This window comes from Stylophora pistillata, chromosome 7, assembly GCF_964205215.1.
Source record: "Stylophora pistillata chromosome 7, jaStyPist1.2, whole genome shotgun sequence".
Classification (NCBI taxonomy): Eukaryota; Metazoa; Cnidaria; class Anthozoa; order Scleractinia; family Pocilloporidae; genus Stylophora; species Stylophora pistillata.
The window spans coordinates 13,071,778-13,097,691 of NC_142525.1; the positions used below are offsets into that span (position 1 = coordinate 13,071,778).

Below are 25,914 nucleotides of genomic sequence, written 5' to 3' on the forward strand. Positions count from 1 at the left end.
ATGAAACTGTTTCAAACAGCTCTAATTCTTTGTCTAGCCCAAGTCGCTATTTTACGCGGAGTTTCAGGAGAAGCAGGTAAGAGTTGACATTAGATGACTGGAAGCACAGCGTCTAAACTAAACTTTTGACACATTAACTATACTTTCACTTATGAAAGTTCAGTTAAAAGATATTTAAATATTTAAAATTTTAACCAGACCAGTCGCGCTACACGACTCTGGTACGTAAGCGATTTCAATTGCAACGTCGTGCCTCTGCCGAACCAAACAAACTATCTCAAGTATGATTTTGTATATTCCAGAATTGTGCTCCCGCGGGAAATTGTGAGAATAAATTGTTGCTTGAATTGGCCTCGATGCAACTCCAGTCTGACGTCGGAATCATAGTCTTGCTCCTGCAGTACTACATTTTATGAGCGTTAACTAAGCTCTAACTGTGTTAAATTGAAGAAGTGGAAATTTCTTTGATGGTGGTTAAATTTCTTCTCTCAGTTTATGAGCAAAAGACGAGGGTGGAAACCTTTCGTGGACCGATGCGATAAATTTTTTTTTTAATACCTCACTCGAGTCTGGGGTATTAAGATACGTTCTATTGAGAATGTTGCGAAAGACCTACGCTTCCACATAAACCTTTTTAGGAGAAGCGTTTCGCTTAATACTTCACGCTTTCTCTGTATAAAATCCAGAACATTTTTAATCGTAATAATTTTGAGCTTAATTAGGTCGAGGAACCAAGGTGAACGACCTATTTTAAGCCAGCATTATTTTTTTCTTATTCTTATAAATCATATGTCTCGATACAGACCACATATTTATAACCTGTTACGTCTTTAGCTTCAAAACAAATGCAGCACAGGATTTCCGGTCACATATAGCTTAAACAAAAAGCTGGGACGTATCAAGAAAAGCTGATCAAATTCAAAGACAATATCCTTTGTTTAGTGTCTCAAATATGGCCATGAAAGGATATTTTGAAAAAATAGCTTTAAAGCCAAACAATGACTTATTAATTCACGAGGGAAATTCAAACTCGCTACCGCTACAATAGCGAAATTCACAAGGTAAACTCGAACATAGCCGATTACTGCAGAAGCGCGAAATTTGAATATTTGGCGAAAGCGCGTTTATGTCAAATCTTACCCTGGGAAGGAGATGTTTAATGGGTTGAACTTCGCAGGATTTGTCACCCGTGTAGCCATATTGACGAAGTTTTTCATCCTTTGGGAAAAAGAACAAACAAACAAAAAACCAAAGGTCTTCTGGCCCTCAGACATTTTTTTCATCAACGTACTGTTAAGGAACCTAAATCTGAGACCCTACTTCGCTTAGCTGAACTAGTGCTCACACTTAATTGTTTTCATTCGGGGACAACTTTTTCAAACAAACCAACGGCATAGCCAAGGGTACCAAATTCGAGCCAGCTATGCCAATCTTTTTGTAGGTTTTGTTGAACAACAATTTTGTAGCGAATAAATTGGCCCCAAACCTGAACTCTAAGGTTGCTACATCGACGACTGTATCGGCGCCACCTCCTCTACGAGAGAGGAGCTGACTCAATTCATAGCCGCAGTCAGTTATTTTCACCCGTCTCTAAAATATACCTGGGAAATTTCCGACAATTCTTTATCCTTTTTAGATTTCAAAGTTTCAATTGAAGGCAACGGTTCCATTCACTCTCATGTTTCACCCTCACAGCTACACAGTTATATCCATTATTCTTAAAAACTTTACATTACTTAAAAACGATGCAGAGACCGTCACTATCTCTTCACAACCTCCACTTATTTCATTCAAACGCGACAAAAACATAGGCAATTTTTTGGTCAGCAGTTCATTCCAGACTAATGACCAACCCGGCACTTTTAAATGCGCTCGCGCACAACGCAAAACTTGTCCCTTCATTCACAACACTGAGAAAATATCGGGACCCAAGCTATCCATTAAGATCACCGATCACTTCACGTGCACCTCCGCCAACATAATCTATTGGATAACTTGCACTTATTGCAAAAAGTTATACATCGGCGAAACAGGAAGGCGACTAGGTGACCGATTCCGAGAACACTTTCGCGACGTAGAAAAGAATGACGAGGACGCATCGAAACCAGTCGCTAGACACTTGAATTTACCAATCATTCTAAACAACATATGGCAATCTGCGGTCATTCCTTACATTTAGGCAACACAGAAAGTCGCAAAACTCTTGAACAAAAGTTAATCTTTCAAATCGGCACTCTTAATTCCACAGGTATCAACGAACGCTTTTCATTCCAATAACTTATTCGTGTTTTTCTTGTTGCCATGTTCCCACCAATGGCGTACCTCCGCTTCTATATTTAAACCCACATACAATCCTCAATTCCTCCATCTGCTCTGACGAAGGGCTAACGCTCGAAACGTCAGCCTTTTTATTCGTTACGGTGGCCGATTTACAATTTCAACTGAGTTGATATATAATGGTAATTGAACTGAGTGGAGTGCAATTTGGGCTGAAATCATATGCGTTATTTCAAAATCGAATGAGCGCACAGCGCGAATTCGATTTGAAATCACAAGTATGATTTCACTCCAAAATTGCACGACACGAGGTTCGATTAACACTTTATTACATCCGTTTTGAAATCACCCAAATACAGGACTTGTCAATTCAAATATTTTACTGATGCAGTACTGAGCCGGTTTTTCAATAATAAGTGGAACCGGAAACGCTGTTATATCTTATTTTGCTGTTTCTTTTACCCCTCACTATAGGTAAATGTTATTTAATATATTCTGAATATGTAGAGGTATTTTCTTTGCGCTTTTGTCACGGATTCTGTTTGTTCTCTTTTATTAGTATGTCATTTCACTGACCTACTTTCAGGGGTAAAATTTGTTGTACATCTTAGTTTAAAGCCTTTCAAAGATCTGTATAACCACTTTGATCATTATTAAAGAGCCCTTAGCAAATGAGTGGCATCAAGTTTCAGTTACAAGCTTTAATCGCACAGAAAGGCGTCCTTCACGAACCACCAGCCTGTATTTACAACTGTTTTATATTTTGGTGAAACTGAGTTGTCTGTAAGCCTCACAAGCCGAGGGTTAATTCAAATTGTACCTACTCCCTTCTGGGAGGAGTACAAATACTCATTTTTGGCCCTTGAAAGAGAACCAATCATAACCAAAGTCTAGAAGCAGATTTAGCATTTACTTGTTTCAATAATTCATTTTGTAAGATTTCTAACGTTATCATTCCTCTGCAGAGACTCTTATGGAGGAACCTGGTTCAAGCCTTTGGTACTGGAAAACTTTTAGAGAAAGTAAAGGAGGAGCAGGGGTGAGTTGCCGGACTTTCGTAGCCCATGTTGTAAAAGCCTTTTTTTGCGTTTAATATCGAGCAAAAACTTTATCGGTATTAGCTATAGGTACACGTATACATATTTTGTAAGAGTTAACCTCACAGAAATCAAGATGAAAGTCAAAAGATGATTTGGAAAATGATGCAAATAATGGGTTGTTTAAAATCCAAGTAAATGTGGGAAGACATATTTGTGGGAGAAAAATATGAGCCCAGAAAAACAAGCACATGCACTGTTGATGTAAAGTAAGTAATCAGACATTAAATAAATTCTTTTTTCTTGTCACTGACTAAAAAACCTCATGTGAGGACGTTTCGGTTAAAATAATATAGAATCGCATAGCTTAAATTAAACACGCGCTCTGATTGGTCAAGACGTCAACCGGAAGAGAGGGTATTTAGCGTGGAATCGCACTAATGCATAAAGCGATATCGCTGACGTGAGTCGCGAGCAAAAATTATTGTTAAGAACGTAAAAACGTAAATACAGCTAGTGCTACGAAAATAAGAACAAATATGAACAAATTCATAGAAAACGAATGTCTTCCAAATTTTGAGTTGAAATTGAAATTTTTAGAAAATTGGAGGAAACCACTCACGCTCAAAAGTACGAGAAAACGCAAAGAAAAAAATCAAAATGCCAGAGACGAGGGAAGAAAGCCAAACGACAGTTCTCGCCGAGGAAAACCAAACAAGCGTTACGAAAGAAAACGAAAACAGGTGTCAATGATGAAAAAGGTCAAGCATCTTTTTCCGAAATCCAAACCATTGTAGCCTATACAGACGACGAACTGTCCTCTTTTAGATACAACATGGTTTCAAAAAATACTAGACGGCAAATTCACAAATTCGAGTAGTCGCAAGACAGTCATCCGAGCGCTCCGTGATGATTTCGACCCAGTGGAGATATCAGAGCTCACTGGCCACTCCTATCCGGAATCCATATCCAGCTACAGCCATAATCCTCTGGAAAAACAGCGGTGAATGTCGAATAAGCTCGCCGGTTTCAACCCACGCCAAGCACGACAACTACCAACGGCTATTCAAGTCATGCTTTACGGGAGATTGTTCTCAATAGCTCTGCCACGCCAAACAACACAGCAGCTACTAGTGACCTTGACAGCAATGCCAGTCGTTCTAGTTACCTGATGGCAGGAGCAGTTGGCGGAATGTTTACTGGAGTAACTTTTAATAGTTCTCCAGTAAATATTTCCATAAACTTTCAGTCCAGCATTGACACCAACGAGCGACTCCCCGCGATGAAAGAAAAACAGTTAAAATTGTGACTTTTAACTGAACTGTTTTTCGCCAGAGTTTACCGAGAAATTCCAGTCTTAATAATTATATTTTGAATACACTATTTTTTACAACTGTAAAGCACTTACCGGTTGTTTGTAGATATTGCTTTGATACTGGAACGCTTGAAATTTTCATTTCGCTTGAGGATTTGACCATTCAGTTGTTGATTTTCGGCGCCACATTTTGCCAAGTTGAGTGGTAGCAGGCAAATCTCTGTCTTAAATAACTCCGTATTGTGTACTTTTAGTTTTTTTGCTGAAGATTGTAAAATGTGAGGCATCGCTTTCTCCACGAGTTTGAAATAAAAGTGGTTTTCATTCTAAAAATATCTTGTTCCCTCTATTCGCTAGATATTGACACCTGACTTTGAAAGGGTTTCCATTGTTTGCGCACTGGCGTGGCGCACAAAAATACAAAGCATCTGGTTTCGCCCAGTGATTTGGTGGCTTTAGCTATGTGATTCAAGAAAAATTCACAAGGTACAATTAAAATTTTCGACGGTTCAAACGTGAGCGACTTACCTTGCTTTCCATACCCTTAACAATTAATGACAGTTCTGACAGTTGACTTTAAAATGGCTCTCTTAAGGGCGCGCGTACGGAATAAAAACAAACAATAACATTGCCGTTTTAATTTCTTGTTTTCTTATTTTTATTCAGTTATGCGATTCAAGAAAAATTCACTACCTGACTCGTGAATTCGACGTTAAATTTCACTTGAAAAATCGATATCGCACTCATCGCTTCGCGATTCGTGCGATATCAGTTTTTCGCGTGAAATTTAACGTGGAATTCACTCGTCAGGCAGTGAATATTTCTATAAAATAATATAACCGTAGCAATAAAATGGCTACGAAAGCAAATGAGTGCTTTAAAAAGAGCCGAAGAAACGTCAATTGGGATTGCCAAGGGCCTTGTAAATGTCCGGAATGTAAATGTGTTCGTTAATGGCATTCGGTTCACAAGTTGAATGCCACACTTCTAAAAATAATCTGACATCCCTGACATTTACAAGGCCCTTGGCAATCCCAAGTTACGTTTCTGCGCCTCTTTTTAAAGCAATCATTTGCTTTCATAGCCATTTTATCGCTGAAGAAGGCTATAGTATATTAACCGAAATGTCCTCACACAAAGTGTTTTAGTAAATGACAACAAAAAAAATTGAATTATCACGCCTGACTACAACTATTAACAAAGATTTAGTAATACATAGACAGGTAAAAACCAACGCTATAATATTCCGACGTTTCGGCGACTTCATGACGCCATTATCAAGGGTACAAATGAAAATAAAATTAACAAATGCGAGTTGAAGAGTTACGACTAATTTGCATAGGGGAGGTAGCTACACAAATACTTTAGCACGGATAGAACTGCACGTTCAAACTCGGTGTTAATTGTTTGATGTAAATCATATCGTTGACTAGACAATCGAATTTGTTCATGCACTTCTTGAGAACTTTGAAACAGCTAAGAAGGTCCTCATGGACAGCACCTGCGTGGTCGTTGTCGACCAAACGGGTTATATCCGTGCAAACGGATTATATCCGTGCTAAAGTATTTGTGTAGCTACCTCCCCTATGCAAATTAGTTGTAACTCTTGAACTCCCATTTGTTAAATTTATTTATTTGTACCCTTGATAATGGCGTCATGAAGTCGCCGAAACGTCTGGATATTATATCGTTGGTTTTTACCTGTCTATGACTACAATTATAGTATTTTTAATCAGGCATTCTTGTGTTCTAAACTCTCTACGAAACTTGAAGCAATCATTTCTCATGGATTCGGTCCAGATTTATTCTGTATTATTAGTTATGATAGCGCACATCTTATTTGCAAAGGAAGTGACGTGAAGGAAAACAAATTTTATAAACAACATGTTTCTTTATTTATCATGTTATCAAAGAGAAATGTTTTAGAAAAGAAATAGACAACTATTTACGCGTTTACATACTCTCATTTAAACACTCGATTTCCATTTTCAGATCTTTCGGGTTAGTAGTTTTCAGCAAACTATCACTTAAACTATTCTCACTAATTCTTTCTGATGAATCTGATTTCACTTAAATTTTAAACTGAGAATAATTACGTAAATTAGGTAACGAGTGTTTTTCCTCCTACGTCTTTAAGAGCAATTCTCCGAGAAAGTGAAGCAAAGTTGGAAATGAAATTTTTAACCCCCTTCCTTTTTTGTGTGGAGGTAGGTTACCTGAGGGGAGAATAACAAAATCAGCCATATTTGGATTGGTAGATGTGTCTTTGCCATGGTAACCGCACTTGATCGCGTTTGCCTAAGGTCCTTTTTTTTCACCACAAAATTCACTCTCAAAAAGTAAAAATATACGATTCTGATTCTGCATGTGAATCAATTGAAATGAAATTCATACAAATGGTAGAAGTACTCTCACAGTTTATAAAGTATTTTGGGCTTTATGATAAAGAAGACAATTCTCGCCCTTTTATACTACCTGTCAGCCATTTTGACAGGCAGGAAAAACAAGCACAACCATGTTCGGAATTTCCCCGAAAGTACTATTTCACACACACACATACACACACACACACACACACACACACACACGCACAAAAAAAGAAAACAAAAGACAAAAACAAAAAAACAAAACAAAACAAAACTAAAACACACACACACAAAAAAAAAATAGTAGCGGAGCTTACATAGATATTGAATTTTCTAAATATCATAGAATCTATTTGGGCAAAACCGTATATTGGCAGTGGTTGTTGAAGACATCCGAGGCAAGGTGCAAAAAATTGCAAAAAACTTTTAAGGGCTCCAGTATTAGACTTAAACAGGTTTTAAATATAGAATATCAGCTTCAAGAGTATTTTCTATCGTATTAACTGCTATCTACATTTGATTGATTAGGTCTTGGCCAACGGATTTGATGAAATATAAATTGAAACAAAGCCTACCTTGCAACTTGGGGAAATTTCTTGGGGATGCTTTTGTCGTATAGTATGGGTCTCTCCTCATTTCGCTCGCTCCATTTTCTTGACCAAATTTTGCAGACTCTAGCGGAAAGGTGAATTATGACTCGCCAGCTTCATCGAACATCTACTTTTAGACCCCAGACGATGATGTATAAACCCTAATAAAGAACAGTCAAACAGGTCAAACACAGTCGTGTGTCGAGTATCGAAAAAAATTATCAATACAATCCCTTCAGGAAGTTTAATAGATGCATCAACATCACAGCTAAGCAAATGCAGGTCTGTGACGATTCTGAATTAAATCTGGGACAAACTGGAGCCGTATATTCCTTGGCACATGGTTGAGAAGCGAAGAAATCGTTGTTTACCACCAAACATATGTAGACCGGAAATGCTATAAGCACAACTGCTGACCGGATGTACTTTTAAAATGCGATTTTCCTGGTTTTTGTTTGTTTTTTTTTTGTAGCTTCAGATAAAGCGATATTGTCGCAAGGGCATTGTCTCTTCTTAAGATATTCTTGTTAAGATATATCATTCATAGAGGGTTAAAAGGACGACTTTTGACTTAGTATTAGGACTGTTTTACAGTACGTGGCGAATAAAGTGGACAAAAGAAAAGCGTTTCACTGATCGTTGTACGCAATCTGATATTTGTCCATATAAGCCACCCATGTTTTCTGGGTTTGTTTGTCTGCTTGTTTTTTTTATTAATTGCTTATTGCATATTAATGATGGACTGCATGTAAGATACGTCACTAATCTAAGACATTAGCGTGCACATTAGAAGTTACAAAGTTGAAACTTTTGATCCACCTCTCCTCCAGGCCAAACATTTTTACATTCTGTACCTAATACTTTCCGAAAGTTTGCCATTCTTTCTGCTTGTTTATTAATTAAATGTTGTTGTTGCTGTTGTTGTTTGTTTGTCTGTTGCTTTTATTTATTGGTGGGGGAAGGGGTGACCGGAAGTAAATTTGTGCCTTCAGTCAAAAACACTGTAAGGAAAATTTGCATATCGTCGTGCGAAAGAAAACAGGGACCTTAAGCATCGACTACGAAATGGCACGACGACGACGGGCGAAAGTAAAATTTTCCCGCGCGTGCGTTCTGCACATGTGCGATGTTGTGAAAACGTCGTCCAGCCTTCGCCGACGACTGAATCTGAGCAGCGTTGACGTTCTGGTGAAAACGTAAGTAAAGAACTAAACTTTTACATGCTGATAATTATCTATTTCCCCCTTTTGATGTAATGATTGTTTGGTGCATTATTTGCGGACCAGCAGAAATCAAATGTTCAACAGCTTAGCGATTTATAACAACTAAAATGACTTTTCTTTCAGAAGCATCCAAAAGCACAGCTGGCCACATTGCTACAGCTGAGCAAGAACCAGTTCAAAAGAAATGTAGAATTTTCTTTATCTCTTAAGGATAATTTTGTATTTGAAATCATGTTCTTGTTATTTTAGACCTGCATATATTTGTGCTAATTTTATGTTGCTCTTCAAGTTATAAATCTTCAGTTTTGGTACTAAAAAAATATACTTTCGTGTTCTCTCGACAGCAAGTAAATCCAGGTATTTTGTTTGGACGGAAGACCATGAATTCGCGAAACTGTAACGAGCGAACCTTACAATTTTAAACTGAAAAGTAGCGAGAGAGGGAAAGTATAAGAAAGAATCGCAGCCTATTTGAATTCTCTGAAGAGTCCAGAGTTGAGGGTTACAGCGAGGAAGGAGAGAACGCATCTGGTGTCCCCGAGCCCATAGAACTCGAAACCTGATTGGAGAAGACTCGAGAACGAGAGAAGAGCGCAGAAGATAAGAGTGACCCCCTGAGAAACGGGAAGAAGGCAAAAGATGAAAAAGGAAAAGCTACAGCAAATGAGATCAGACAGGCGGCTCTTCAGACAATTGCAAAAAAAAGAGTGATGATAGTGGCGAGAAACCAAAGAAAGTTAAACGGAGGAGGAGCGCCTCTGATGCAATCGAATTTTTTGCCGAGAAGTCAGAGAAGGAGAGAGAATTGAAGGAAGAAGAATTAGCCATCAAAAAGAGAGAGCTTGATCTGGCAGAAGCCAGACAACAAGAGGCTGCTCAGCAGCAAGACACCATGTTCTTAGCGTTGATGAAACATATGCAGCAAAAGCAGCGGCTCCAACAGAAAATCCTTCAAATTTTGCTTAGCCAGAAACACAAGATATTTATGGCATTGCTGGACAATACCAAAAAGAATTATGCTCGATCCTAGGGAATGTGGAAGATCCCTGAACTTGTTCAGATGACTTTTGTTGTGACTTGAGTTATCTACCTATTTTCCTGTCACTTACCTGATTTAATAAAGGTCACCTTAGGAGTAGGTCATTAGTGACAGTGAATATGTCCATAGGAAATATTAATGCTTTGCTTGAGTGAGCACTGGGAAACTGGTGAGTTACTATTTCCCTGTTAATTTGTTGAATTAGGTTTATCTACAAACAACAAGTTAAGCTACGATAGCTTCTTGATATTGTTGATGGATGTAATTATATTTCTTTTGTGTAGACTTTTGTGATTTTTAAGAAGAATTTAAAAAAAATTGTTCTTGCTAATAGACAGTTATTTGTCTCTACAAAGGGACTGAATTGCCCAAATGTTCCCCTAATATAGAGTGATGGTTGTACAAAAAATTAGGGTGCAGTCACTAAATGCACAAAATAACTCTTAGAAATGGTGTTTATAGCTCGGTCTATTCTTTTCTATTTGGTTACTAGTGCTTTCATGTAACTCGTTCATAGTCTTTCCTACATTTAGTGATTGCACTCTAGAAATTGAGCCCATTTTGAGCATCATCAAGACAAAATCTCTACAGGAACATGGGTATCTCAACTCAGTCATTTTAGACAGGGGTAGCTTTCATCCAGGGTTAACTCTGAAAAAAAAATGCCATCAAATCACCAAGTAATTGTCCCTGGGTTAATGTCAGCCTAATCTCAAACAAACAGGTCCTCGGGCTCTTATATTTATAACTTGTGAATTGTAATATTAATTCCAAAAAAACGGCCTGACTCTGCAATGTCGTGCCTAAATTTATAATCATTAATTTTCTCTTTCTAAAAGTACAATGGTGTGGGAAATAGTATTTAACCTATCAGCATACAATTATCCACCATTGTTAACTGCATTTGTAATGTTTTGATACATACTTTATCAAAGTCAAAGTAAACCGGGAATTAGTGTGGTTTCCCAGCCAAAGTATGTGTCAAAAGTGGGTGGCCTATCGTCGAAAAAGTCTGAGGTCATGTTTCCATACAAGCATGTTATCACATTACGCAGTAAGACAGAAACAATATAGATCTTTCCAAGACTGCTGAGGAAAAGCCTCAGATCTTTTTTAAAGTCAATAAACTTAAACGAATTTATTACATCTCCGAATAGTCATTCAACGGAACTTTTAAGAGCACTCACCCTTGCATTGTCTGCTCCATATGTGGTGTCAATTCACCATATCTAAAGGGACCTTGTATCTGCAATCTAAGTGGATAGGCAGAGTCACCATAAACACAGACAGGCTGGCCAGCTGCTTTGTAGGCAAACCGATGAAGGTCATGTAGTAACTGTGAATCAACAAGCATTTCTCAGTGCATCATGTTTTTTCCTTCTAAAAATTGGTAGGTGATGTTATTAGGTGGCAGTGTAAGAGTAAATGCTGCTGATAATTGGGTTACATAAGTTGTTCATTATATGAGTAATTCAGAATTGTTTTTCTATTTTCATTATGAGTTGATTATAATTTTATTTCAAAAGAGTGAGGGGGAGGGGGGGGGAGGGACAGTCCTCTCTTCCCTCTGGCTATGCTTCTAATAAATTGCTGAATGGATCTCACCTTCGCAATCATCTGAGGGCCACTGGCTTATCAGCGCAGGCTGTTATGTGTATACCCTCTTTAAATAAAGTCGATTATTACTATTACTATTATTATTATTACTATTATTATCATTACTATTATAATTATTATTGTTATGAACAAGAAAATCAAATTTAGCGAAATTAGGTGGAGCAAGGGCCCGCGGGATACATCCTTAGAACATTTTTTTCGAATTTTCACCATATTAATATGTTCACATACACATTTAAGGAGAAATCGTGGCCGAGTGGCCAGTGCGTCGGACTCGTAATCCGCTGCTCCCGGGTTCAAGTCCCGCTCTGGCCACAACCTGGATTTGTTTCACGGTAGCTCCCGAATTCAAATCCTCGGCCACGCTTGTAAAAAGTCAACTGGTTTGCCTCCGGCCAGTTAGGATTCTTCACAATTTATGTTCAATTTGAATAATTTGTTTCTGTTGATTATTGTGGGCCTCCTGGAAAGTAGCTTGAAGCTAAGTGTTGTGCCACATTAAATAAGACTACTTGCTTTACTTTACTTTGCTCTACATGCACACCCTCTAGCTACAACTCAAACAAGGACATGGCTGTCCTATAGCCATACAAACCTGAAGATCAAACCTGAAGTTAACAAAAAATAACAGCATTATAACACTTTTCTAGCATTTTAGTTCACACCTTTAATTTCGTGTTTGTTGTCACGCTGTAATTAGTACCCGCTTTTGTATTACATCCTACTGTAAATATTTTATTCATCTACTTGCCTGTAATACAATTACTCACATTCAGTTACTCATTGATTGAAGATGGCATAATCATGCCGAAACATATCTCTAAAAGAGTTGTATACAATAATTTTAGTATTCCAATTCCCATCCTCCAACAAACGAGAAGTTTTAATGATTTTCCTTGGAAGTTTTGATAATGGGTAACCAATTCTGAGTCAGTAACAATCCTAGGTATTTATTATTTTAAAGAGGTCAGAGCGTAAATGTGTGAAACACTCATGCTTTTGGTAAATATTTTATGAATAAGCCCACACGCTGTAAAGTTGTGTCATCTGACTTTGGTTTTAATAATGTGATAGTTAGATTTGGTAATTTTGAACAACCATTGAAAGTATCAGCCTTTCTTGTAATGCTTCATCTTCGTTTAGTATATGTGCAGAAAGTTTCGGTAAAGTGTACCTGCATTTATATTGTGCACAGAGCCATCACTTTTGGAGTGAAGATTTATTAGCTAAATAATTTGATTCTCTTGTCTCTTGCAGTGGAATCATCCTTCGACTCAATCGCCAGTTTACTCAGTCTGTGATATTTCCAGCAAGAATGAGGAACCAAAGAATTGGTTAAGAACAAACTATGTTAACATCAAGGATGCTACACGACTCGATATTGAAGTCACCGTCTTTTGCAACTGCCCCTCAGCCAAAGTGGCGCCATTCTGCAGAACAAACTTCACCCTTTATTCCTATCATGCGGATTACAAATTACATCCTGATCCAGATCCAACAAACTTAAAGTTCCACAAAGAAACTGTTATAACTCCAAAAACTCTTCCAAGTGAACACCCAGTAGTCACATTTTATGGGTCAGTAGTAACAAAGGCAAGGGGAATTTATTTGGCATTATTAGACCAAGGAGCCTGCTTGGAAATACAAAAGTTTGTTGTAAGGTATCGTTTCTGCTATGAAACGTTCGCTCCTCTCGTTAGATTTCCAAGAACAGCTGCCCCAGCAAATGATATCAATTCAACCAAACATGAGGGAGAATGCACAGATCATAACTCACTTAAAAAAAGACACCAAAAGATATACGGCGTGTGCCTTAGTAATGGGGAGTGGAAGATAACAGATAACTCAGCCTGCCTGTGCAGTTATGGTTATGAGCTAATCAATGGATCTTCAGACTCTTTTGTATGCAAAGGTCAGTGCTGCACTTGAAAGTTGGATTTTCCTCTGAAGATTAGGATCCAGGATGAATATTTAATCTTTTAAATAGTTAAACATTTAAATGACCGCCCCATTTGTTCATCGCTTGATAGAGAGGTTATGAAAGGCTTGATATCTATTTGACATGGGCGTGTTCTTTTGATTTATACTTTAAATGTTCACATAGATTCTATCGGTGAACGAAGATAAAAGACCCAAGAACATAGAGTCCCTTTTTGCAAAGTACCTTTGTAAAGTTCAGTTTCGTTTCGCTTCTCCTTTTGTTTTTTTCCGCAGATAGATGCATTTATAACATTTAGGTTTTTTTTTTTTAATCGGGTCTGTTTTCTGTCTTAGTTTTTTGGTCTGGGAACCCCAGCTTAAGTTAATGTACGTATGTTGTTCAATGACCTAGGTGATTGTCATTATGAGAGTCATTAGGAAGGAAGACAAAAAGAGTTCTCCTGGTAACAAAGCCTCTGACAATAACTAATGCCAGTGTTACCTAATATGTCTAAGTTTCTGTTACAGACACTGGTCATTTGCATGGCAGGAATTTCTTTTTGTCTTGAAAAGCACATCTTAGGGTCATTGCATTAATGTGTTCTGAGGAAAAGGCATGTCGATGATATTGCACATTGTTTCTATTTAGGGTGTCAGAAAGGCTTTTACAAGGATTCTGTTGGTAATGAAAAATGTGTACCTTGTCCTTCAAATTCAGCATCTAATACTGACAGAACTGGTTGCATTTGTAATGAAGGTTACTTCCAATCATCTAATGTGGCAGATTGTGAAGGTATGTTAATTATAGATAATGGTGTCTAGCCAATCATTACCGAGTGATAAACGATCTAGCTAATGCCTTGAAGAGAATCATTTTGAGGTTTTCCTATAGAATTTCAAACTTTAAAAAAAAAGCTAACTCCTTCATGCTTAAGATGTCGATCACGATGAGCTATTAGGACAAAGCAACCTAAATGTATCATACATGTGAGTAGGAAAAAGAGACTAGACTCGTGTGTGCTGAAATCCGCAAACCAAATAGATTCGCACTTGTACTAGCGATTCGGTAAAGGCAAATGTACATAAGCGAGCTAAATATACAGAACAGCAAAGGAAAACGAAATAAAAATAAAACAGGCAAAATGACGGACAAAAATAACGAGACTTATAAGATTATGTGGCGACTACGACGACTAAAACATAATGACAACGGCGACAAGAAAATTACGGCAGAAGAAGCTATACAAAACAATAGAAACAATGCATAAAAAATAAACTCGAATATATGAAATGTGACGTAACCAAAAATGACTGGCGAACCTAATAAAATAACAAATATATATGGACAACTGAAAACGAAAAACAATGTACAAAAGGCGTGAAGGCAAACGAAGGTGAGACGCCGTGACTACGTGGTGTAGCTAAGTTAATGACCAACCCACCAGATTTGTAGCTTACTACTCGTAAAAATCTCATGAAGTACCCCTCTTGTTAGAAGATTTTTCCTAGATGAATCATGTAGAACGTCATATAGAGCTAGAAGAGTATGCTTCTCCTAAGGACTTGTAAAATCAAAGCCTATTTCATGCGATTCTCAAAATATTGAGATTATGATCAACTGAAATTGAATTTTCTTGGAAACTTTGTCAGATGTTTTAACCACCAAGTGAAAATGGTGGCCCACTGGTCCCTTTTGAAATGTCTTATGATGGTATTTCTGCTGTCATGCGGGAAATGAAAAGTAAAGCTTCATATGCTAAGAATCCATCAAAAAATCAAACAAGACTACCTTCATTTGTGTCTAATTTTGGTGTCTTACTTTAATGCACAGTCTTGGCCAGAAATATAATTAACATAACCATGGTCATCACCAGTAAAAGTTGTACTGATGGAAAATACGACCAATCCTCATTACTGACGAGGCTCCAAGAAGTGGTAATCACTTTAATTAGAAATTAATGAAGTCTGATAGTTTCAAAATAAACCGTTTGGGGCTGCGTCGGTGGGAGTAACGAAATAATTTGAATATATCAACAGAATTAAAATGGTAAATTGGCCACCGTTACGATTATAAAAGCTGACGTTTCGAGCGTTAGCCCTTCGTCGAAGGGCTAACGCTCGAATTTACCATTTCACGCTCCAATTTACCATTTCAACTTTGTTAATATATTTGGGAGGGAATTGAGGGTGGTGATAAGAGGTAAGCAAATTTATTAAACGGGGAACAAATAAGGAAACAGTGTGGGAACATAAGACACTTTTGGAAGGGAACAAGGGAACAAGGACCCACCCTGGGAGACCCTCAGAGCGTGTTTACGAGAAAACCGGTTAGGGAGTGATAATGCTCAAAGGACCTATTTGGCTCAATCTTGGCACGAATACAAAGTATATTGAGTAAACAAATGCGTTTAAATAGTATGTCAAAAGATTTAATTCCCTCCGGAAAAACCACACGTTTTCTGCATTTGTTTTTGTTTCGCTTTGTTTTGTCTTATTTTGTTTTGTTTTAGATTTTTTGCACGTTCAATTTTCTAACGTTGCATTGTTAACGTGAAAAACATGAAACCCATCAGCAAAGTCAATCAACTGTGTTATGTTCTGTATTCATCAGTGTTTCCTGGTTTTGACTAAGTCCAAAAATTAGGATATTTCATGACCGAATATCTCGGATGACCAATCAATTCCGATGAAAATTCCTACAGCGAAAAGCATCACTTGAATTCCAAAAAACTAATAAAAATGTTAAGCCAACTGGTTTCATTATCTGTGCTGACGCGAAATTTACTTCGATCCAACCGCTTTTGGTCTGCTTTATCGAAATTCCGTACACCACATCTTTGTTCCTTTAATTGCTTTAAATATACACGAGATCTACAGCAAACCTCAGAGAGAATATCATATAGGTCTATACGGGGAGAGAATCTTTGAAAAGTGAAAATCTCGTCGTTCCCAGGGAATTTCTCTATGGCCATCTTTGTATGGCCATATTAATCCCAGGTAAACCAAGTAGGCGAGGAACTTTAAATTCTCGTTTACAAAAAATCCAACACTGATAAAGAAGGATCCAAAACGTAAATACAATCAAAATACATGTCATTGAGGTAGCGTGTGTGCACACGATGTATCAATGTGAAAAAAAAGTCATGTTTAAATCAAATCGATCTCAAACTTTATTTGAAATAGACTGCCGAAGCTCCGAGAATTTTCAGAAACAAATTAGAGAATTGGGCGATGAAAGAAAATTCAAGAAAAAACAATTCAATTCAACTTCGAAAAACAAATACAAGGGTGAGCAAAAGTTTCCACGTCAATTTTCAAGGTCAACGTTTAAGTCTAAAGAAGAGATTGGCGGATACTGCGAGATCCCGTGAACCGCGTGTGGTTACCAAAGGATGTCGTTTAGGAAAATTTCAATAACAGTCATGTGGTACGCAAACCCGAGTCTCCAAGCTTCTGAGTCTAGCTGAGACTAGGTAATCACGGCAAATGTTTCCGTTTCGTTTATGAAATACCCTCAAATCGAAAAATTCACAACAGTGATTATCTGCTCTCACTTGATCGTGTCTCTATTATCTTATGATTTGAATTATTGCGCTAGCTTTGTTGCTCACCGCTTTCTACTTGAACTGTCCATGCATAAAATGAGATAACTTGAATCGTCCATTGCCTTTGAATTCCTGCCTTCTCGTGACAAGTTTTTCGTATTTTTTTTGTTTACATTTTGGAAACAGGAAGAAGAGAAAGGTAAGATTTTAAGAACTATAAATCATCGTCCAATATCATTTCTTGTTTATGTTACCAATTGCAAACTGTATGCAGCTGTGAATTTGTCTGTTAGTTTGTAATATGCATTATGATAGTTGCCGTTGGAGCAAGAGTTACACCGAAAGTCAATTTCCTCGTCCTTAACGTGATGATTTTCTTAAAAATTGAGTTATCCAGATAAAATTATATTTTTTTAGGGCTAGTCCGCTTAATGCTAGACACAGAGTGCTTAACCATAATATTTATGAAACCTGCCTCTATTTGAGCCAATATAGCAGCGCAAAAATGTGGCAGGCTTCCACTAATATTTTAATAACTTTGCTCATGGAGTGCTACGAGGTGTGCTTTTCTATTTTAATAAATTGTCCACCTGTTTCTTCCAAATGAATTCGAATTTGACCGGAAATATAATGTTCTTTTTTTTTTTTTTTACTTTTAGGACAAACGGAGAAACAAATGAAGAAATAGGACTTGTCGAAGTAAGTCGCTTTACGATTTTTTAACCTTTTTGTTGTACAATACAGTATATCCTCTTTTCCCCCAGGGGGGCATGGAAACAAATTCTAAAATCTCATTTGTTCTTGGTGCAGTCTAGATTTTTCTTTCTCTGCTCAAGAGTACAAAAACACTTTGTGAGTCGCAGAGTACATCCCCAGCTTCGTTGTAATTTTTCGTAAATATAAGTTGTTTTACTAGCAAGGCAGCGTTTCAACAAAGACTTCTGTAATAATTTCTAGCCGTAAATTAATAACTATCCGCTCCCTCTCTCTCAAATCAATTTCGTTGCCTACAAAAAGTTGGTCTTAAAATTAATATTTTGATAGCAAGTGTGTAATTGAATTAACACGCGCGTAAAACTAATGGTTTGAAACTTTCTACCTTGAGTTGTACAGCAGACACCGAAGGCACTTATTGCGTAGGCGCCACATAAAATTTATGGCGTGTCCACAATAAAACCTGACAGACCCTGGCAGGGAACTTGGCACAAATGCTCTGTATCACGAGTGAACAAATGTACGAAAATAATAGGTCAAAATATCTAATTCCCTGTGAGGTATAGTGTCCCTCCGGGAAAAACCCATTTCCTTTTTTCTTTTTTTTGCATAAATGATTAGCCACCATTGCCTCTGCAAATTTAAACAACTGTGTTGTGTTCTATATGTATCAGATCTCAAGAACATTGAGTTTTTTTGGAAATTTTCGTTGCATTTCTTTTCTTCCCTCCCTAATTTAAGACGACTTTTTCTGCTTCAGTCAAAGCCCAAAAGTGAGGGTATTTTAAGGCCAAATGCCTCCGATGACCAACCACTTCTGATCATTATTCCTACATGGGTTGTGAAAACCGTCCCTGGGCGTTTGAAATCATCAATAAAATTTTGGGGTAACTAGTTGTAGGATCTGTGCTGACGTGAAATTTACATCTATCTCCTGCTTTTTGGTCTATATCATCAAAATTCCGTTCACCACATCTTTGTTTTATTAACTTAATAACTCAAAAATTTACAAGATATTTACAAGAAATATGTACGAGGAGAGTGTTTTTGAATAACGCAAGGTGAGCCCTTTTTAAGAGCTTTTTTGCAGCCATATTTGAATTATTCTCGAGGAAACGCTGCAGTTGACGACAAAGATCAAGCGAGCATGTAGTCGAACTTTCTGACAAAAGAAATCCAGGAAGAAACGTGCTAGTACATACATGTCTCTGTGGTGCCTCAGTTGCACATTTTGGCTTGGTATCATTAGCTAGATAAGTAGCCATTATGTCTACAATGTGCCAGACTCGAAGTGCTTCGTTGCCTTGTTGAAACATTAGATGCGGCGAGAGCTCTCGAAAAGATTGTTCTACTGCGTGATACTTATCGACTTACATGATATGTGCTGGTGGTAAAAAGAGAGTTTGATGCCCTGAAAGCTGATGTAAATCAAAAGGACAATTCGCCTGCGATTTTGTTCAGAGGTCAACTCTGACATTCATTTGGTGTGGTGTGTTTCTAGTCTGCAAAGTTTAAAATGCAACAAAATTTACGGCTAATAAAATATCTGACTTGATATTTGTTAGGCTTAAGATAGTTGCTGATTCGCCGTAAAACAAATAAACGCCGGATATATATTGGTCACCTCTCAGCACAAGAAAAAGGAAAATGGTTAAAAAAACGGACGCGTACACAGAAAGCACTTGCATATTTTATCTGAGGCTTTCTGCTTACATTTGATATGTAATCTCTCGCTGTCTATTGTCATATCTGGTCTTGAAGTACATAATATATTCCGGCAGCCTGTTTGCCCCCCCCCCCCCCCCCACCATATTGTAAATGGTTATATGACATACACGCTTGATCACTGAATAATATTGCTCGCTCGGTAAACGACGGCGCGGAGCGTTGATCATGTAGAGAGAGAAACATGATGAACTAGTTTACGACAGGATTCAGTGATCCTTTAGCAACCTTCCAACATTGTATGTGTTTGGAAATCAGCAATATTTATTTTGAATCGAGGAGAATGATGCATCAATGTAACAAATGATTATGGGATCAGTTTGAAAGAAGACAAGTGTCAGACTTTAATGCTACAATGCTAGTCACACTACCATCGACTTTCTGTGATCGAAGATATAACTTATCCAAGACTTAAGGTTACTTCCCACCTTCGGGGTGGCCTTTGAAAAAAACTCGTACGCGCGCTACTTTCATTAAACCAAAGCAAACTGTACATCAGAAAAAATCCCAATAAATGCAAATTGCGATATAAATATACAATTAAAGTTAGTTTTCCTTTTAGGAAGTGTCAGAAGTCTGTAAGAGAAACATGTATAGACTTTGATTTATCACATTTCAGTAACAAGTACTGCCTCAAAGTGAAAAGGTTGCACCAAGAAGCAGCTAAACAACTTGAAAGTTTAATACGAACTAGCACATTATCTTTATTAACTCAACTCACTTTTCAGTAAAAAAAAATATCCCTAAAAACAGTAAAATGTAGTGTCATAAGTGGTTATGAATTTGTGCAACATGCAAAAGACACTGTAAATATTATGACGATGTAGACACATTCACATAAACATTGTATATGTGAAACACACAAGGATGAAAATGGAAGATTTGAAAGACTTTCCACTGTAGTCTTAGTAAATGATTCCGTTTACAGACTTGGCTTGAAATGGCGGAACCTTCTCAAAGCCAGCAAAGCATGGCATTGGATGAGCGAAATCGGTCACCTTCCATGACAGATGGAGAGCCGTCAAAATGTCCACAACCTTCCGAGGCGGTCGGTGATTACGCCTCTCTATATTCATCATCACGCTGTTGGGAGATTCCTGCAGAGCTCGTGACTATAAATAAGGTCGTTGGTAGAGGAGGTTTTGGTCAGGTTGCCAAGGCAAAAGTCAGAGGCCTGCAAGGGAGACCAACGACGACACTTGCGGCTGTTAAGATGTTGAAAGGTATCAAATACATAAAGAATGTGACATTCTGAATATAACCCCCTCTCCCTGGAAAAGCGTAACCTCCAGCTTGTAGCTTCGAAAGTTCTACTATCTTCTTAATCCAGAAAGAAGCAGGGCGAGCCCAATCCAGTCTCCCCTCATCCTCCCTCCCCTTTAAATGGGGAGAGGAAGGTTCAAACAGGGTAAGTTTCTAAAGAAACTGTGGTGCTGCGTCGGTGGGGGTAACAAGGTAATTTGGTAATATCAACTAAGTTGAAAATGTAAATTGGCCACCCTAAAGATTAAAGCTGACGTTTCGAGCGTTAACCCTTTGTCAGCCCTTTTGCTCTGACGAAGGGCTGACTCTCAAAGCGTTAGCTTTTTAACTCTTTACCGACGATGGCCAATTTACAATTTAAACTTAGTTGATATTACCAAATTACAGAGTAAGGCAGGATCCTTTCAGTAGTATACTTATTCTTCAATCGGTAGTCAACTAAACGTGACCTCAGTACGTTGATAATAAGATGCTTTGAGTCCAGGTATCAATGAAACTATGAATAATTTGACTAGACCTGCGTGATTGAGACATTACAAGCATCTCACGTGGCCTGAGCTCAAATCTGGAATGTTCTTCCCCCTTTGATAACGGAAGCCGTAAAATTTTCTTCCAAATTAACAGTAACTCTCCTACCTCCCACTTACATAAAAGTAGCAAACCCCAAAGATTGCTATTTCTGAATTCGAAATAACAAAATAATAACCCATTTAAACATCTAGCCTCAGTTGGATTAGAGAAAATGTCTCCGCCAAGCATATACCAGTCAGCAATTGTTTTGCGGAAATCTTATGGTAATTGGATTCAAAATCATTAAAGTATGGTCACACTGGTATATAGCAGTGGTATGAATAGTTTTATTATTGTATTTGTCGACAGAGAATTATGCTATGACGGCTACATCAGCATTCTCTGCCCAATTCAGTCGTTCTTCATTACGATAAACTCGAGTAGAACATTTCATAACCTCATTATAATTTCCTGACCACATGATTTTCAATAGGATGGTCCATCACTGACCAAAATAGAGCTGAGTCAGATAGGATATGTGCTTCTTATTTCGGTTGGGTTACTGCCATTGCTTACAAAGGTAACAGCTGTCGGGTGATCATCTTTCAGATAACGCTTCTGAATCGGACAGGAAGGATTTGTTGTCTGAACTTCAGTTGATGAAGGAACTCGATGCCCATCCTCATGTCATTAAACTTCTGGGATGTGTCACGAAATCTGGTAAATATGGAAAAGTATACTTTAACATACCAAACATGTATTTTCGAGAAAATCTCTTGCTCAATAGAGAGATATTTTCACGTATCTCATGCTTTTCAGGACCATTGATGGTGTTAATTGAATATGTTCCCTATGGAGATTTACTTGGATACATGAGAAAGAGCCGGGGATTAAATGACACTTACTTCCAAGACCCAGATATCAAACCAAAAACAAATCTGACCTCCGAGCAGCTGATGAAGTTTGCGTGGCAAGTTGCCGATGGAATGTCGTATTTGTCATCGATACCAGTAAGCAAGAACGCCATATTTAGTTAGTGAACTGTTACACTGATCATAGCTTTTTATTATTCTCGATCTATTCTTCAGGACTCCCTAAAGTGGTTTCGTAATTTGTGTTGATTTATCTTAGATTATCCATCGAGACCTCGCAGCTCGTAACGTGTTGGTCGGAGAAGAGGAAATGTGCAAAGTAACCGACTTTGGTATGGCCAGAGATGGTCAAGAGGACAAAATTTATCAAATGAGGTCAAAGGTACCAAACGTTGATGTCGAAATATGGAAAGTTGTATAATGGTCTGTATCAGGCTTTATTGGTTGCTCTTCAATGATATCATATCACCGCTAGAATTAGTCAACCAAGGTATAAATCTGTCACAGTCTACTACAAGAAAAGTTACGAGTTTTATTCTTACCTTTTCTTAACTTTTGCCAATCTATTCAATGTGTTTTTCATTTAGGGACGTATCCCTTTGAAATGGACTGCTCTTGAGGCATTGCTGTACGGAAAATATTCTACTAAAAGTGACGTGTGAGTACAAAGAACACACAATCATAATTGTTTATTGAAAATGGCATCCAATGAAATGTTGTCAGGTCTGGGAAAAGTTGTTGTATTTACTCTGTAATGTGGTCATTATGCTTTATTGATGTGACATCATCTCATTCAGAAGGAGTGCTAATACACTTTCTGGCTTTTAATTATAAGTACTGGCCCAGGATCTGCTTATGTGACTAGTATAGTGACCTTCTTTAAAGGGTTTACTGAAGATAATAATTTTCTTTCAAAGACAAGAGCGATTATTTCCCTCAATTTTTCCCATTTCTTTTACAGGTGGAGCTATGGAATTCTCCTCTATGAGATTTCTACGATCGGTAAGTCGCATAGCTGATAATGAGACCATTAATCTAAGCCTCAGATCTATTGTTAACACGCCTAGTAGTCGGCACGCTCAGCAGAGAAAAAATGAGCGATAGTGCAGGAATTATAGTATAAAATTACATTTTCAAAATTTCTAAATATAGAGTCAGATAGTTGTTAGAGAGTATCAAGAGTAGCTTTCCTATTTCAGGTGGCTCACCATATCCAAAGGTGAATGAAAGACAGATTTTAACGTTGCTTGAAGAGGGATACAGAATGCCTAAACCACAACACGTGGATGATAAGTTGTATGAAACAATTGTGTTGTTGTTTTTTTCTTTTTTTTTTGATTATGCTATTCTACGACCCCTTTTGTGTTGTAGCATTAGTGTGTGTGTGTGTGTGTGTGTGTGTGTGTGTGTGTGTGTGTGTGTGCGTGTGTGCGTGTGTGTGTGTGTGTGTGTGTGTGTGTGTGTGTGTCAAGATTCTAAGAATTTTTTGGTCCAGTAAAAATTAAACTCGCTTTACATCTTAGGCAGCCTACCTTCGGGAAACATTGACATAAGTCAATAAACTCGAGTTTGTCGCTTAGGATTAGAAAGGAAGAAACCAAGCATTGCTGCCAAACATTTAACAATAATCGCAGCATTTCAAACTAAATGACGCCATAACTTATGCCACCAATAATTTACTGAGATATTCCTGACGTCTTTTTGTTTTAGGTATGACATAATGACAAACTGTTGGAAAGATGATCCTGACTTGAGACCATCTTTTGAAAACTTGAAGGACGAACTGAAAGAAATGGAAGACCAGCACAAGGTAGAATTGTAAACTTTACAAAGAGATTATTTTTGAGCTTTGGCCGTTCTAAGTTTTATCTCGTGCAAACAAAGGTATACACGTGGAATATCGTAAATCTCAAGTTACCGTTGTTTTAAAGCTATTTTGAATAAATTCTAAGGAAAAAAATTACCGATCGGAATTCCACCCACTAATTATGAACAAGCTTGAAAGCCAGTTCTGAAGTTACGGAAAGAGGATTTACTTGCATTTCATGGAATTCTCTGAAACCATTAGCGAGAATCCGAAGTAAATACGATGTCGTAGTCAGGTAATAGTAGTTAACTCTAGTGGACGTTCAGGTTTAGTGTGTTAATAGGTACACTGTTACTGTCCTTATCTCTTTCTATGGAAATTGAATTTTTCAATTTACCCCTATAAAATGCACTTGATAATGGCGTCAACATGAAGGCACATATCTCTTTGATTTTACATCACTTAATTTCAAAATGTATTATCTCACTACGTGGTATTTAAGTCATTTAGAAAAAAGGGTCTATTGCAAGCTTAGAAGAGCATACAATACTTCATATAAACGATTGATTTTTGACCTTATTTTCAGGGCCTGATGAACTTGGACAATTACGAGGATCGACTCTACGTTAATGTTGACGATCTTGACGCATTAGTAATTTAATTCGGCTCACGGAGCAAAGGATGGAGTGATAAATCTTCAAGCCCTATGAGATAGTAAACTATTTTAGATTTGACGTTAAACCTTTCATTCTGTTTTAATTAAGCAAGTAAACAAAAAATGTCTAGCAGCGAAGAGAGGCAAATTATAACTTTCAAATAGTTTTAGGATTTTTTTCGAATTTTTTTGTTTTGAAAAGAAAAACGATTTCCTAAAGAAACATTTAAAGTAGCAACCCATAATTAGACTTGATATCGATTTTCGTGTAAAATGTGTTCAAAATTATTGCTGTTCCAATAAATAACCTGGATGGCGTTATAAATGTTGCAGCCATCCTACTGAACTTCGAATTTATTCTTCCCCATGTGAACTTGGTAAAGTTCTTCACCTATAAAAAGTTCATTGGTTGGAGAGAGAGACCGCTTTTAAAGATTCTCGCTTTTAAAGATTCCCTATTTTAAAGATGCCCCACTCCCCAATTCCCATTCCTCTTTTTCCCGTACCCTATTTTAAAGATAGTCACGGAATAATGTTCGTCCTATCTCAACAATGTCAGCCTTAACACAAATATTTGAAAAACTGGTTTACAAACAACTTATTTCCTATTTTGAGAAACTTGAGATTCTTTTTGAATGTCAATTCGGATTTTGTAAGGGTAGGGCCACCGCTCAAGCCATAACTGAAGTTATGGATACTTTAAGAAAACTAATGGGCAATGAATTTGTATACATACGGCATTTTCTTAGCTTTCTCGAAAGCTTTCCTCAAGGTCAATCATAGTATTCTCCCTAAAAAATTAGAATCATATGGAATAAGATGGTTACCGCTGGCCTCGTTTGAAAGTTATCTTACAAACAGGAAACAAGACGTTGCCTTGGCTGATACTGAGTCGTCCTATCAAACTATGGCCTGTGGTGTCCCTCAGGATAGTTCGTTAGGCCCTTTCCTATTCTTGATATAGATTCAAGACTCCCTAATTGCTCGGAGTTCCTTTCATTTAAGATTTTTGTGGACGATACTAGCTTGCTTGCTTCTGCAAAAGATGTACAATCATTAGAAATGCAAGAAAATTTAGAACTAAAAAAGGTCAAGGAATGGTGCGATATAAAGAAACTATCGATAGATTTAAAGAAAACCAGTTACATGATTGTAAAATTCCCAGGGAAAAGGAACATGAATGTTAATATAAAGATAACTAACCGAGATGGATCATGCCACTCCTGAGAACGGAAGGACCACATCAAATATTTTGGAGTAATGATCGATAGTGCTTTAACTTGGAAATATCACATCTTATATGTATGCGCTAAGCTTTCACGGAATGCCGGAGTAATCTCTAAGTTGAGGCATTATCTACCTCTCTAACAACTTACGCAAAACTATTATAATCTTATCTATCATTCCATTTCGTCCGCTATTGTGTTGCCTGATAGGCC

The 25,914-nt window shown here is 37.5% G+C and overlaps 1 protein-coding gene and 1 pseudogene across 1 annotated transcript; both read left to right on the top strand.

Moving 5' to 3' along the window:
- On the top strand, positions 1-24,708 carry LOC148726684 (uncharacterized). Its single transcript, XM_088726355.1, has 16 exons — positions 1-76; positions 3,243-3,316; positions 12,722-13,376; positions 14,034-14,177; positions 15,216-15,319; positions 15,562-15,584; positions 17,589-17,628; positions 20,297-20,591; positions 21,751-21,861; positions 21,961-22,151; positions 22,273-22,395; positions 22,601-22,671; positions 22,975-23,015; positions 23,213-23,309; positions 23,724-23,823; positions 24,407-24,708. The coding sequence occupies exons 1-16, from the start codon at positions 1-3 to the stop codon at positions 24,479-24,481; spliced, it is 2,220 nt and encodes a 739-aa protein (XP_088582481.1). The 3' UTR covers positions 24,482-24,708.
- LOC148726685 (uncharacterized) lies at positions 8,916-9,838 on the top strand (annotated as a pseudogene).
- Positions 24,709-25,914: the final 1,206 nt, after the last annotated feature.

Coding starts and splice junctions, on each gene's coding strand:
- LOC148726684 (XM_088726355.1), top strand. CDS start 1: ATGAAACTGTTTCAAACAGCTCTAATTCTTTGTCTAGCCCAAGTCGCT. Junction 22,396..22,600: donor TTTATCAAATGAGGTCAAAG/GTACCAAACGTT, acceptor TTTTTCATTTAG/GGACGTATCCCTTTGAAATG. Junction 23,310..23,723: donor CAACACGTGGATGATAAGTT/GTATGAAACAAT, acceptor TTTTTGTTTTAG/GTATGACATAATGACAAACT.